General features: G+C 52.4%; 1 protein-coding gene across 1 annotated transcript; it reads left to right on the top strand.

Moving 5' to 3' along the window:
• The first annotated feature begins 346 nt into the window (after nucleotides 1-346).
• On the top strand, nucleotides 347-11,994 carry Pink1 (PTEN induced kinase 1). Its single transcript, XM_027399797.2, has 8 exons — nucleotides 347-781; nucleotides 4,379-4,663; nucleotides 5,437-5,537; nucleotides 7,550-7,732; nucleotides 8,170-8,333; nucleotides 9,719-9,846; nucleotides 10,191-10,427; nucleotides 11,692-11,994. The coding sequence occupies exons 1-8, from the start codon at nucleotides 395-397 to the stop codon at nucleotides 11,947-11,949; spliced, it is 1,743 nt and encodes a 580-aa protein (XP_027255598.1). The 5' UTR covers nucleotides 347-394; the 3' UTR covers nucleotides 11,950-11,994.
• The last annotated feature ends 355 nt before the right edge of the window (nucleotides 11,995-12,349 follow it).

Consider the following 12,349-nt stretch of genomic DNA (forward strand, 5'->3'; position numbering starts at 1 on the left):
TGAACTTCAACCTGAGCTCTAATACTTCCATGCAATCTGGGAAACACAGCACTCTCTAATCTACAAATTTGGCACGCTTATATCATTATTGGGTAAGTTTAAAAGTGTAAAGGGCCTGGACCGGTGGTTGATAACAGATGCTAGTTTACCGGATCAATTTCTTACGTTAACCAGGACCAGTGAAGTTTTTGCAACCTCTGTACCAGGGTTCAAAGTGCAAACCAGCCAGACTAGGAGAGACGCAGATGAGCACACAGCGCCCTCGTGCACCGAGCAGGAGAACTGCCGCGGCCCCGCCCCCCGCGCTTGCGCATAGGCTCCGCCCCGAAGTTTGTTGTCCTCGGTCTCTGGGACGTTTGTGGCGGTGGCAGCGGGATCCGGTCGCCGCGCCACCATGGCGGTGCGACAGGCGCTGGGCCGAGGCCTGCAACTGGGTCGGGCACTGCTGCTGCGCTTCGCGGCCAAGCCCGGCCCGATCTCGGGCTTGGGAAGGCCCGGCCCCGCGGCAGCCTGGGGCCGCGGAGAGCGCCCGGGCCGGGCGGCGGGCCCCAGAGCACAGCCGGGCCCGCTCGGGCTCCCCCTTCCCGATCGCTACCGCTTCTTCCGCCAGTCGGTGGCTGGGCTGGCGGCGCGGATCCAGCGACAATTCGTGGTGCGGGCCCGGGGCGGGGCGGGCCCTTGCGGCCGAGCAGCCTTCCTGGCCTTCGGGCTGGGGCTGGGGCTGATCGAGGAGAAGCAGGCGGAGGGCCGGCGGGCCGCCTCGGCCTGTCAGGAGATCCAGGTGAGCACAGCGGAGGGCGGGGAGCCGGGGGAGCGGCCAGCAGCCTGCCCAGAGCTCCGCCTTTAGGCCAGACGGGGCGGGGAGAGGGCGGGGCCTGCGCCAGGAGGAGGCGGGGTTAGGAAAGTGGTCGCGAGTGGGGCCGGGCCGGGGGCGGGACCTGATCCCTAGGGGCGGAGCTACAACTAAAGTGGCGCTAGGATCAGGCAAGGCTAGGATCTGGGCCTGGAATCCGGCCAGGACCTGAGGCCAGAGGGAGAGGCTACAGCTAGAACTACAGCTGGAAGCAGGGGCGTGGAGGTTCCTCGAGTCCGGAGGAAATAGGGAACGCTGGTTTAGGGTGGAGGCATGGCCGGGAGCAGGTCTAGAAAGCGGTTCTTGAACCATTAAGTTTGTTCCGCATCAGGGGCGGAACTAGCTGGACCGTTGTGGAGTCAGGCTCTGAGCCTTAGTGTAGGGTTAGGTCTGAGGATGAAGACTGAGATAGGGCGTGAGCATTGGGAAGAGCAGGGCAATTCAAGGTGTGGGGTACTCGCCGACTGTACTAAGTGGTGGGTGGCATCTTTTAGTTATGTGTCTAGAAGCATGTCATGAGGGCATACCTAGACCTGGTAGTGGGGGTGAGTCGAGGGATAAGGCAAAGATTAAGGTCTATTTTTTGGGGGGGGTTGGTTTTTTTGTTTTTTGAGACAGGGTTTCTCTGTGTAGCTTTGGAACCCATCCTGAATTCACAGAGATCTGCCTGCCTCTGCCTGGGATTAAAGGCGTGTGCCACCAACGCCCGGCCTGATTAAGGTCTATCTTTGACTGAACTGTAAAATGGAAATCATCAATTAAGTCTGACTTACTTCCAGTTACTGATGGCCTGATATGCCAGCACTTTGCATTTCTTTTACAAACAGTATTTTTTTAACAAGAGGTATTGCCAATTGTCCTGTTGCATTGTGGCAAGTGACTTTGAGTAATTTTTTTTTCTTCTTTTGGGGCGTGAGGAGGGGGATGGCCCTGACTTGTAAATGTAGCCCAGGGTGGCCTCAACTTCTGGCCTTCCTATCTCCATTTTCCAAGTGCTGGGATTATTGGCATGTGCCACTATGCTTTGAATACACTTTCTAAAATGACAATACTCCCATCCCTTGATGTAGTTGCCATCCTGATTTATGGAGGGCACATATTCAAAAAAGGTGAGATGACTTACTCAAAGTCACACTGCTGGTAAAGGCAGTGCCCAAAGCCCAAAGCCCGCCCTCTCAAAGCCTGTGCCCTCTGCTAGAGAATTCATCACATCTACTGTTTTAGTTAGCCACAGTGGGGTTATCACTGGATACGTGGGAGTTCTTCGGCCTTTTAAACTCTTAAAAGAGCACATTGACCTCTCTTTCTACTCACAAAATCTTCTAGTCAAGGTCACCCAGACAAAACCAATAGGATGCGTATATTTAGAGATTGGGACTTATTCTGAGCACTTGGCTCATGCTGGGCTGGCAGGCCCAGAGAAGAGCTGGCTGTGCAGTTCAAGTCTTTAGGTTGTCAGCTGCCAGAACTCAGCCTTCTGGGAGGCCAGCCTTTTTCCTGGGGTTTAAAACCACTTGCTGAGTGAGTGTAGCCCCTGCATTTTACAGAGTCGGGCTGAGGGGTCAAAGACATGGATCAAAGAAAGACCTAGCAAGCATTTCCTCTACTTCCTGTTCCTAATACTGGGACCCCATTCCTGTGTCTTACATAACTACATAGTGAGACCCTGGCCCAAGCAAGCAAACAAACAAATAGAAAAAGATATGAATACAGGTGACAGACAGGTAAGAGTATGTGACGATTTTCAACACCTCTGGCCATTTGATAAGTGCACATTAAAATGAGAGAGGTATCCGTGCACACTTACTATAATGATTAAGATAAAAACAAGGACAATAGCAGATGCCGGTGAAGGTGGGGAAATGGGATCTCATGCCGTCACAAATGCAAGTGATACAAAATTAAATTTGTATTTACCACACCAGCCTGTCATTGCAGTCATCAGCATCTACTTCGGGAAACAGAAGCATTCATCCAAAAACCTGAGTGCTGCAGTAACTATGGAAAACAGTAGCCCTAACCCTCAAAAGAGCTCAAAACAGAATCACTGTCTAGTATCCATGGATACTTGACTAGTGGACAGAATGCATAGACTTTTATGCATGTAAGCTCTAGGCAGCTTATTTACAGTAGCCAAGGGGTAGTAGAAGTGACCCTGTGTCCATCAGTGGTGTATATTATTCCACCTTTGAAAAGGAAGGGCATTCTGTAACCTGCTGCAAATGGATAAACCTTGAAGACAGTTGGTGCTACCACTGTATAGGTATTGCCATTGGGAAAGCTGGGGAAAGGGTACAGGGACATTTTGCGCCATTTTTACAACTTCCTGTGAGAGTAATTACTTCAAAATAAAAAGTTAAAAAGTATCTTGTGCTCAAACCCCTGGCTGGTGCAGATTGCTCTGTAGATATCTCTCCCGACCCTGGGGCTTATGAAGCCCATGACAAGGGAACACGCATTTCCAGGTATTAATCAGTAGGAAGCATCAGTTCAAGGTATAGTAGCTTCTAGGGACCCCGTGCCTTGGGAACTGCAGAAGGCATGTGTGACAGACTGGTCCCCAGGGCTAGTTATGGAGGAAGGATGACCTAAGCTGGGCTTAAGAAATAGGGGTGAGCCAGGCACAGCAAGAATGCAGTTGGGGGCCTGGGGGAGAGTTCATGAAGGAACTCAGGGAGAGGCAGCTTCGGGTAAGTACAGAGAGATAGGTAGGGCTGGGTGTAGCTCAGTGACAGAGCACTTGCCTAGTGCAGGGAAGGTCCCAGCACCCCAGAAATAAACAAGTGTAGGCATGTACAGCCTGGCCTGGCAAAACTCCAGGACAAGCCACAGTTGTCCCTTGGTGTCTACAGGGAATGGGTTCTAGGTCCCATTGAGATACCAAAATCCACAGATACCAGTTCACATCCCAGCAATAATGATGGTTTTGAATGGACTTGTGTACACTTCCTTCAAGCTGCAGATTATCTCTAGATAATTTACAGTGCCAGGCATGCTACAAAGACCTGAACAAATGCCATGGGAAGAACTGATCACTGGGGTGTTCATGGAGTAATGGCAAGAAAAATGTACATAGGATTTACTTGTTTTGGGTGGTTTGGGGGGTTTCTCTGTGTAGCTTTGGAGCCTGTCCTGGAACTCTCTCTGTAGATCAGGCTGGACTCGAACTCACGGAGATCCGTCTGCCTCTGCCTCCCAAGTGCTGGGATTAAAGGTATGTGGCACCACCTCTGGGCTGCAGTTGCTATTTTTAAAAACTGTTTTCCATCTGCAGTTGGTTTAAGCCACAGGTACAGGGCCTGCATTGGGCTGTCTCTGATCACAGTGAAGGGGTGTGTGAGAAAGGCTGTCTTAGACAATGAGACAAAAGCAGGCTAGCCTGTACCCAGGACAAGCCCACACTTAAAGTCAAGATGGCAGTCTCAGTTGAGGACCCTGCCTCACCGTGCCTCTCCCCCTCCTGTGTTTGCTTTGTGGTAGCCTTACTAGAGCCCCTGGATCACAGCCCATTATTTTTCCTCACAGGCAATTTTTACACAGAAGAACAAGCTGGTGTCTGACCCACTGGACACGAGGCACTGGCAAGGCTTCCGTCTGGAGGATTACCTGATAGGACAGTCCATTGGCAAGGGCTGCAGCGCTGCTGTGTATGAAGCCACCATGCCCACTTTGCCCCAGCACCTAGAGAAGGCCAAGTGTGTTAGCCTTCTAAAAAAAGGCCCGGATGTCCTCCCAAAGGGAGCAGATAGGGAGCAGGCCCCGAGAGCCCCAGCCTTTCCCTTTGCCATCAAGATGATGTGGAATATCTCGGTAAGGATGGGCACATCTCACAGCGTCAGTCTTCAGGGACAGGGACGGGGTGGGGGAGATTTTCACAGGCTTTCTTCAAGAAGGGCCTGTGGAGTTAGGTGTCTGATCTCTTACATAAGAGTTGGAGCTATCAGTCTCAGATTGCAACAAGTCCACCATCCACCAGGGGCTCAGGCCCCACGACACATTTGGCTTCTGTCGGTTAGGTTGGGGCTTGAGAGTGATTTTCTTCCAGGTTCTGCTGGCTCCCAGGCTTCTGGTCTGTGAACCACTCTGAGTGGCAAATGCCTATGTCACAGGTTTCTGAGCTGATGGTTATTTCATTTGAAGTCAGCCATATAACCATTCTCCCCTCATGCCTCCTTCTGTGACTGATGTCCCTAGCCAGAAGGAGCCATGTTCTTTCCCATAGCCCAACAACCTGATCCAAGGCTTACTGCCACCTTCCTGTGGCCAGTTTGAGCTGGTGGTGACCAGAGATGTCCCTGATGGAAAGCATCTTGGGCTCTGAAATCTTGGCCTCTGTTCCTGATCAGGGCCATTTGAATAATACACCAAGGGTTCGAGGTGTGGGAAGCATGCTCCAAGTAGCACCTCCCTCCAGGCTCCAGGAGGAACTGGTTTTGGCTAGCTGCTTTAGAGAGGTTATTTTTCCTTGGCTGTCAAAGCCAGTTCTAGGTTGTAAATGCCTTGGTTCAGATCCCAAGCAGGGCGTGGACTTGGCATTCCACTCAGGTCTGTGGAATCATGGGTGCACTGTGTGTATGTTCTAGGCAGGTTCCTCCAGTGAAGCCATCTTAAGCAGAATGAGCCAGGAGCTGGTCCCAGCAAGCCGGGTGGCCTTGGATGGAGAGTATGGAGGCGTTACTTACAGGTAAGCACTCCTTTGCACACCAGAGCAATCACGGGCTGTCTGAGAACAAATGCATCACTTGTATCTCCGGCACTCAGCACCACGTCTGATGTGCCACATAGTAGATGGTTATTGAATGATGTCCTAGAAAGATTTTAAGATTTTCAATTTATGGATAAATTAAGCTTGAGAAAGACTGAAGATCATCTCATCCCAGCTAATGATGAGGATGGTTGAGCAGGAGTGAAGACCATTCATATAGGCCCAGTTCAGAATGCTAGATAATGTCCTACCTAATTCCTGCAGAGAGAGAGAGAGAGAGAGAGAGAGAGAGAGAGAGAGAGAGAGAGAGAGTGTGTGTGTGTGTGTGTGTGTGTGTGTGTGTGTGTGTGTGTAGCGCCACCTACTGGTACACGTGCGCTGTCTCCACAGGTGGAAACACTTGGCCACAGTCCTGATGATAGCAGACCCCGATCTGAAACAGCCCTGACCTCCCTCTGGTTGTTCCCATGGCTTTCATAGTCATCTGGCCATCAGTCCTATTTGCTCAGGTGTCTCTGGTTATACAATTACAGTTGACTCTGCATTCTAGCCCGGGTGTCTATGCCAAGGACACCAGCTGAAGTGCTGCTGGGTCTCCAGAGAAAGTCCCCCTGGAGCACTCGGGGGCCACGGACACTTGGCCTTCATCCAGGGACCTCAGACTCAGCTCCTTGCTGCTTCCCCCACCTCAGTTCTCGTCCCTGCACGTTCACACCCTCCCCCCTTGTGAGTTCCACACTGCCGTCCCCAGAAGTATGAGCTCTGTCTGCACACTGCAGACAGACCTAGTTCAGACACCCTGCCCGGCTCCCACACTGCCTTAGAACTCTTACAACACCTCCCAGGGCACTGCCAGCCTCCTGCTGAGGTCCTGACTCTCCCTGTCACCAGTGACCCAGGAGCAAGAGCAGCGCTGCATAATACTGGGGACTACTTGTGTGACACAGAGGGGCAGGACAAGGACACATGTGGATTTTCCACAAAGTTCCAGGACAATGCCAGCACCCTGCATTCGGCTTATCTCTGGGTCCTCTTCTGTTCTCCTAGACACCCTCAGCGCTGGTGTTTCTTCACTGTGGCTCCTCTGTTCCTGCAGCCCTTTGCTTCCTGTGGCCTTCCCTGTGTCCCCTAAGAGAAGTGACCAACGTGCCTGTTCCTTTTCCCACCAGCTATTGGGATCTTAGATGAACCCATGAGCTTTTGGCTCCAAATGCCCAGTCTGGGCCCAGTCAGCTTTGGCTTGAGGGGCAGAGCCGGCACACGGGAAGCAGAGCCACCCTGTTCACAGTGTTTAACTATGTCTCTGTGGGACCATGGCTGGGGGGCATCCTGTAGGAGTGGAAAGGGCCACCAGGTGGCACCACTATGGCAGACTGCATCTGTGTTGGGGCGTCATTTGGTAAAGGGGATGCTAGTCCCTGTCTGTGGTCAGAGAGATGATTTGGGCTGGGGTCCCTGTCCTCGGAGAGCTAAAAGAATTCCTCCTGTGGTCCATCTCAAAGTGGTGACTTCAGAGACTGCTCTGTGCACAGGTCCCAGCATCAAGGCTATCGCCAGCAAATGCTAGTTAAGCGACCGATAGTGAGCATGAACTCTGCAGAGTGTGCACTCTGCTGAGCACCACTGGAGTGCTGGATGCATTTTAACCCCTTGTGCGTTACCATCTTACCCCCCATCCCCCACTCCGCCCTCAGCCCAGGGGCATGAGTGACACAGCCACGGACTGAGTGTGGCAGCTTCCAGGGTCTCTTAGCCACTGTGTTCTGCCATGTGGGATGAAGATGAGCCAAAGGGTGGACTAGAGGAGCCATTGAATGTGAGGAGTCACCCCTGTTGTGTTTTTGCCCCACGGCGCATGCTGTACCTGGAACAGGGCAAACGTGCAATGATTAGTAGCTATGCCTTTGTGGTGGCCTTCGCTTGTCTCCCCGCACCTGTCTCTGATGCTGGCCTCATCTGCTCTCCATTTGCTCTCCCATTTGCCTGAACAGAAGACCCAGAGGCGGTCCCAAGCAGCTTGCCCCACACCCCAACATCATCCGGGTTTTCCGCGCCTTCACTTCATCTGTGCCCCTGCTGCCCGGGGCCCTGGCTGACTATCCTGATGTGCTGCCACCCAGCTTCCACCCAGAAGGCCTGGGCCACAGTCGCACACTGTTCCTCGTCATGAAGAAGTAAGCCATGGTGTGTGCAGAGTGGGAGGTAGGGACCCTGAAGCAGCTTCTTCTTTCCCATGGGAGCTGGTCCCTGTCCTTGGAGCATAGGGCTTCTGGGGAAAACAAAGCATGCAGAGGTGAGGGCTGTGTGTAGGGGAGAGCTGTTGGAATGATGCAAACATCCCATCTTCCAGAATATACTTCCTGCCTGTGCCCTTGGCACATTCATAGCTCCCGTCTCTATGGTGTCCTGTTTCTGTGCCACCCCACTGCGGGGATGGATCTGAGGAGCTGGGGGCGGCACTGTCACAGCTTTCAGTTTCAGTATGGGTGGGGTTTGAAAGGATGCTGAAGAAGAAAGAGAGCAGAAGCTCCGGAAGAAGAAAGGAGCGGCCCTACAAGCGAATGAGGCCGTGAGAATTGTGATGCCTAGACATTCTGTCCTCCCCTGCCAGCTACCCCTGTACCCTGCGTCAGTACCTTCAGGAGCACACTCCCAGTCCCCGCCTGGCTACCATGATGACCTTGCAGTTACTGGAGGGCGTGGACCACCTGGTTCAGCAGGGCATTGCCCATCGGGACCTCAAATCTGACAACATACTCGTGGAACTGGACTCAGGTAGGTGCTGACTGCACCTGAGTGCTCCAGGGAGAAGTTGGGGAAGGGGAATGGAGCCCCTGAGGTCAGGGTGTGTGTGTGTGTGTGTTTGTGTGTGTGTGTGTTGCACATGTGGGGGCCAGAGGTTGATGCCAGGCCTCCTCTTCCATCACTCTTCTTTATGACTTTAGACAGGGTCTTTCACTGAACCTGGAGCTCACTAAGTTACAGTGGCTGGTCGGTGAGCCCCTGGGATCTCTCTCCATCCCCCTAGTGCTGAAGTTATAGCTTTGACATGGGTGCTTGGGATGCTGACCATCCAAACTTAGGTCCTCACTACTGTAACCACTGAGCTATCTCCCCAGCTCCTGAATGCTCTATTCTGTCCTGTCTTCTTTAACTCTTTCAAGAGATGGCTCCCCTTATCTGGTGGGTGAGACAGGCAACAGTTCCCGGGATCCTCTCTGGCCCACGTGCAGAACAGTAACATTAGTATTGCAGTTCTTGTCGAATCAGTCAAAGGAAGGTAGATTCTAGCTCAGTGAAAGCTGCCTGCACAAGCCCGGCTTCCTCTGTCACTGGCAGCACTCAGGTAGAAGCCATCTGCCTGGGGACATTCTAAAGGAGTCACAGGACTGGGGAGCTCGGTGGTTAAGTGCTCTACTCTTCCCATGGTTCCCAGCATCCATGTGGAAGTTCACAATTGCCTGTGACTCCAGGTCCAGGAGATCTGATGACTTTTTCTGGCCTCTATGGGCACCGACACACACTTGATAGACACATACATGTAGATAAAAATAAAAATAAGTCTTTTTAAAAATTAAAATTATTCAATGTGTAACTAAAAAGCTTAAAGTGAACTGGCTTTTTCTTTTTTCTAATTTCTTTTTTTTCCATTTTTAAAATTTTTTTTGATTTCATTTTACATTCCAACCACAGTTCTCCCTCCCACCCCTGAACTGGCTCTTTCAAGGAACTATATGAACCCCTTTATCTCCCAAGACCCCTTTATTAGATTTATTGGCATCACAAATTCAAACCTAAGACTCATAGGGTGTATAGACCCTTTAAGGTCAGAGATCATTTAGCCAAGACTGGGGTCCTTTGGTCCCTGGGCATATCTAGTTAACTAGAACATTTTTCCCCCAACACACACACCCCTTTTCTAGTCCCCTGCCTGGGCCTGGGTTTCCGTCATTGTTTCTGGTGGCAGGTCCATGTACCTGTTGCCAGCCCTGCTGTGAGCCCACTCATAATGACTCCCATCACAGCCTTGTTGGCCTGGGCTCCTGGACACAGCCTATTAGTCCAGTTCATCCATGTCTTGGAGGTGGCTTTTGGAGGGACCTGTGAGGGACCGCAGGGGCAGAAGCAGACCCTGATGCTCAGCTCTGCTACCTCTGCAGACAGCTGTCCCTGGCTGGTGATCTCGGATTTCGGCTGCTGCCTGGCTGACGAGCACATCGGCCTGCAGTTGCCTTTCACTAGCTGGTATGTGGACCTCGGTGGCAACGGTTCCCTGATGGCCCCTGAGGTGAGTCCTGCTGTGTGCGTGCGTGCGTGTGTATGCATGCATGTGCGTGTGCGTGTGCGTGTGTGTGTGTTCTGCCATCAGCGGGTGTTTCCTTGGTTTTCCCAATAAACGAAGCTTCCCGCCCTGCTTTAACTAGGCTGAGGTCCCTGGACATTTGTCAGCATCAGCCAGGCAGCTGAGGCAGATCCATGTGCATTTAAATCCTAGGATCCCAGCTTAGGCCATGCATGGACACCAATGGTAGGCCTGCTGGGGCCTCATCTCTCTCTCTCTCTCTCTCTCTCTCTCTCTCTCTCTCTCTCTCTCTCTCTCTCTCCCCCTCTCTCTGTGTCTACTTCCTGCAGGTGTCCACAGCCCATCCTGGCCCCAGGACAGTAGTTGACTTCAGCAAGGCTGACACCTGGGCTGTGGGAGCCATCGCCTATGAAATCTTTGGACTTGCCAATCCCTTCTATGGCCAAGGCAGAGCCCACCTTGAGAGCCGAAGCTACCAGGAAGCTCAGCTGCCCGAGATGCCCAAGTCAGTGCCTCCAGATGCAAGACAGCTGGTGAGGTCACTGCTCCAGCGAGAGGCCAGCAAGGTGAGGCTGTTCCCTGGCTCTGGACTGTGTGGATGAGGACCCCTTGTTTGTGTCTGAGTCAAGGCCACGTTCACGCAAGCCCTATGGTGTTAAACCCTGTTACACACAGGCAAAGGTCGAGTAAAGAACACGACAGCTTTAAGAAGAAACAGGAGCAGCAAGCTGGCTGGCAAGCCCTTAATCAGAGTCCTAGGGCCCAGAGTCCTAGCAGTGCAGCTATTGGGGCCCCTTTCACTCCCTAGTCGCAGGGCTCAAACCCAGGGCCACATGAATGCTGGACAAGCACCATCCCCCATGCCTGCTCTCCTCCCCCTCCGGTCCTTTTGGCTTCGGTTTTGTAGGAAGTTGCTTAGGATGGGCTGGTGAGATGGCTCAGGTCAAGGTGCTTGGCACACCTGACACCCTGAGTTCAATCCCTGGAACCCACACAGAGAGAGCTGACCCCCAAGTTATTCTCTGACCTCCACACATGCTACACATACACAGCCATACACATCCAACAGTAATAATAATAAAGAAAACCCTAGGGCCAGCAGGATGGCTCACTGGGTAAGGGCACTTGCTGCCGCTGAGTCTAATGCCCTGAGTTTGATCCCCAGGACCCACATTGTAGAAGAGAACCAGCTCCTTCAGCCCCAGCCCCAATATATAAGCGCCAAAAAAATTAATTTTGTTTAAATAAGAGAATGGCTTAGAGAGAAAAGGGTGTGTTTTTTTGAGACGTGTAACAAAGATGCCACATGTGGAAGGGAACGCCGCTCTCAGACAAGCAGGAGCACTGAGGTCTATCTGCCTGAGTCATAATTGCAACAGCAGGCCCGGCTCAGGTGGCTCCTTAGAAAAACCCGGAGACAGACCTGGTCTCAGCCTGCCTCACTGCAGCATGCACACCCCTGACTGTTCACACCTTGATTGTTCACACCCCACTGTTCACAGCCCTTGCTGTTCACACCCCACTGTTCACAGCCCTCACTGTTTAAACCTGCCTCCTTAAGGCAGTTGCTCAGATAGTGTTAACTCAGCAACCACACCAGGTGAGGCCTCTTGTACCAGTGCTGGAACCCAGACATGTGGGTTCCCTCCATGACAAAGGTGTCCCGGCAGAGCTGACATGGGCAAGGGCCTGTGCTTGGTTAGGGAGCAGCTGTTGGACGGGTGGAGGAAGGATGGAATGGGGCCGGTCTGAAACCACACTCCCTCAGTGCACAGTTCAGACCAAGTGCTTGTTGTGAGCATTCTGACCACACCTTCCATTGCTTTGCAGAGACCTTCTGCACGTGTGGCTGCAAACGTGCTGCACTTAAGCCTCTGGGGCGAGCATCTTCTAGCCCTGAAGAATCTGAAACTGGACAAGATGATTGGCTGGCTCCTCCAGCAATCCGCAGCCACTCTGCTGGCTGACAGGCTGATGGAGAAGAGCAGTGTGGAAACAAAGCTGCAGATGCTGTTCCTGGCTAACCTGGAGTGGGAGGCGCTCTGCCAGGCAGCCCTCCTCCTCCGCTCCTGGAGGGCAGTCCCGTGATGGGTCTGTGCTGCTGTTACTAAAAGACTCTGTGTCATGGTGTCATGCTGGTGTGTGAAAGTCGAAGGAGGTGGCTTGGCTGGTGCATGGGAGTCAGGGGGTAAGTGGAGGGGCAGGTCAGCCAGAGGAAGCCTTAGGATCAGCAAATAGAAAGCGCCCTCGAACAGCTCAGGCTATGCATTCACTAGCTGTGTGGGTTTGCATAAATCCTACAGCCCATCCCACTTAAGTTCTCTCATAGCATTAAGACATCAGTCCAGATCCGGAGTTGGCAAGCTGCAGAGGGCAGACAGGAAATTTAGTAGTTACAATGACTCACCTGTCACCAAGGCAAAATTGCTGCAGCAGGATCAACACTGAAATTTGGTTGTCAGTAAATTCATTTTTTTTCCTCAACCAC

The sequence above is a fragment of the Cricetulus griseus genome, chromosome 2 (assembly GCF_003668045.3).
Source record: "Cricetulus griseus strain 17A/GY chromosome 2, alternate assembly CriGri-PICRH-1.0, whole genome shotgun sequence".
Classification (NCBI taxonomy): Eukaryota; Metazoa; Chordata; class Mammalia; order Rodentia; family Cricetidae; genus Cricetulus; species Cricetulus griseus.

Excerpts from the sequence above, each read along its gene's own strand:
- Pink1 (XM_027399797.2), top strand. The coding sequence starts at position 395 with ATGGCGGTGCGACAGGCGCTGGGCCGAGGCCTGCAACTGGGTCGGGCA. Across the intron at positions 8,334-9,718 it reads ACTCGTGGAACTGGACTCAG|ACAGCTGTCCCTGGCTGGTG; the intron begins GTAGGTGCTGAC and ends CTACCTCTGCAG. Across the intron at positions 9,847-10,190 it reads GTTCCCTGATGGCCCCTGAG|GTGTCCACAGCCCATCCTGG; the intron begins GTGAGTCCTGCT and ends TACTTCCTGCAG.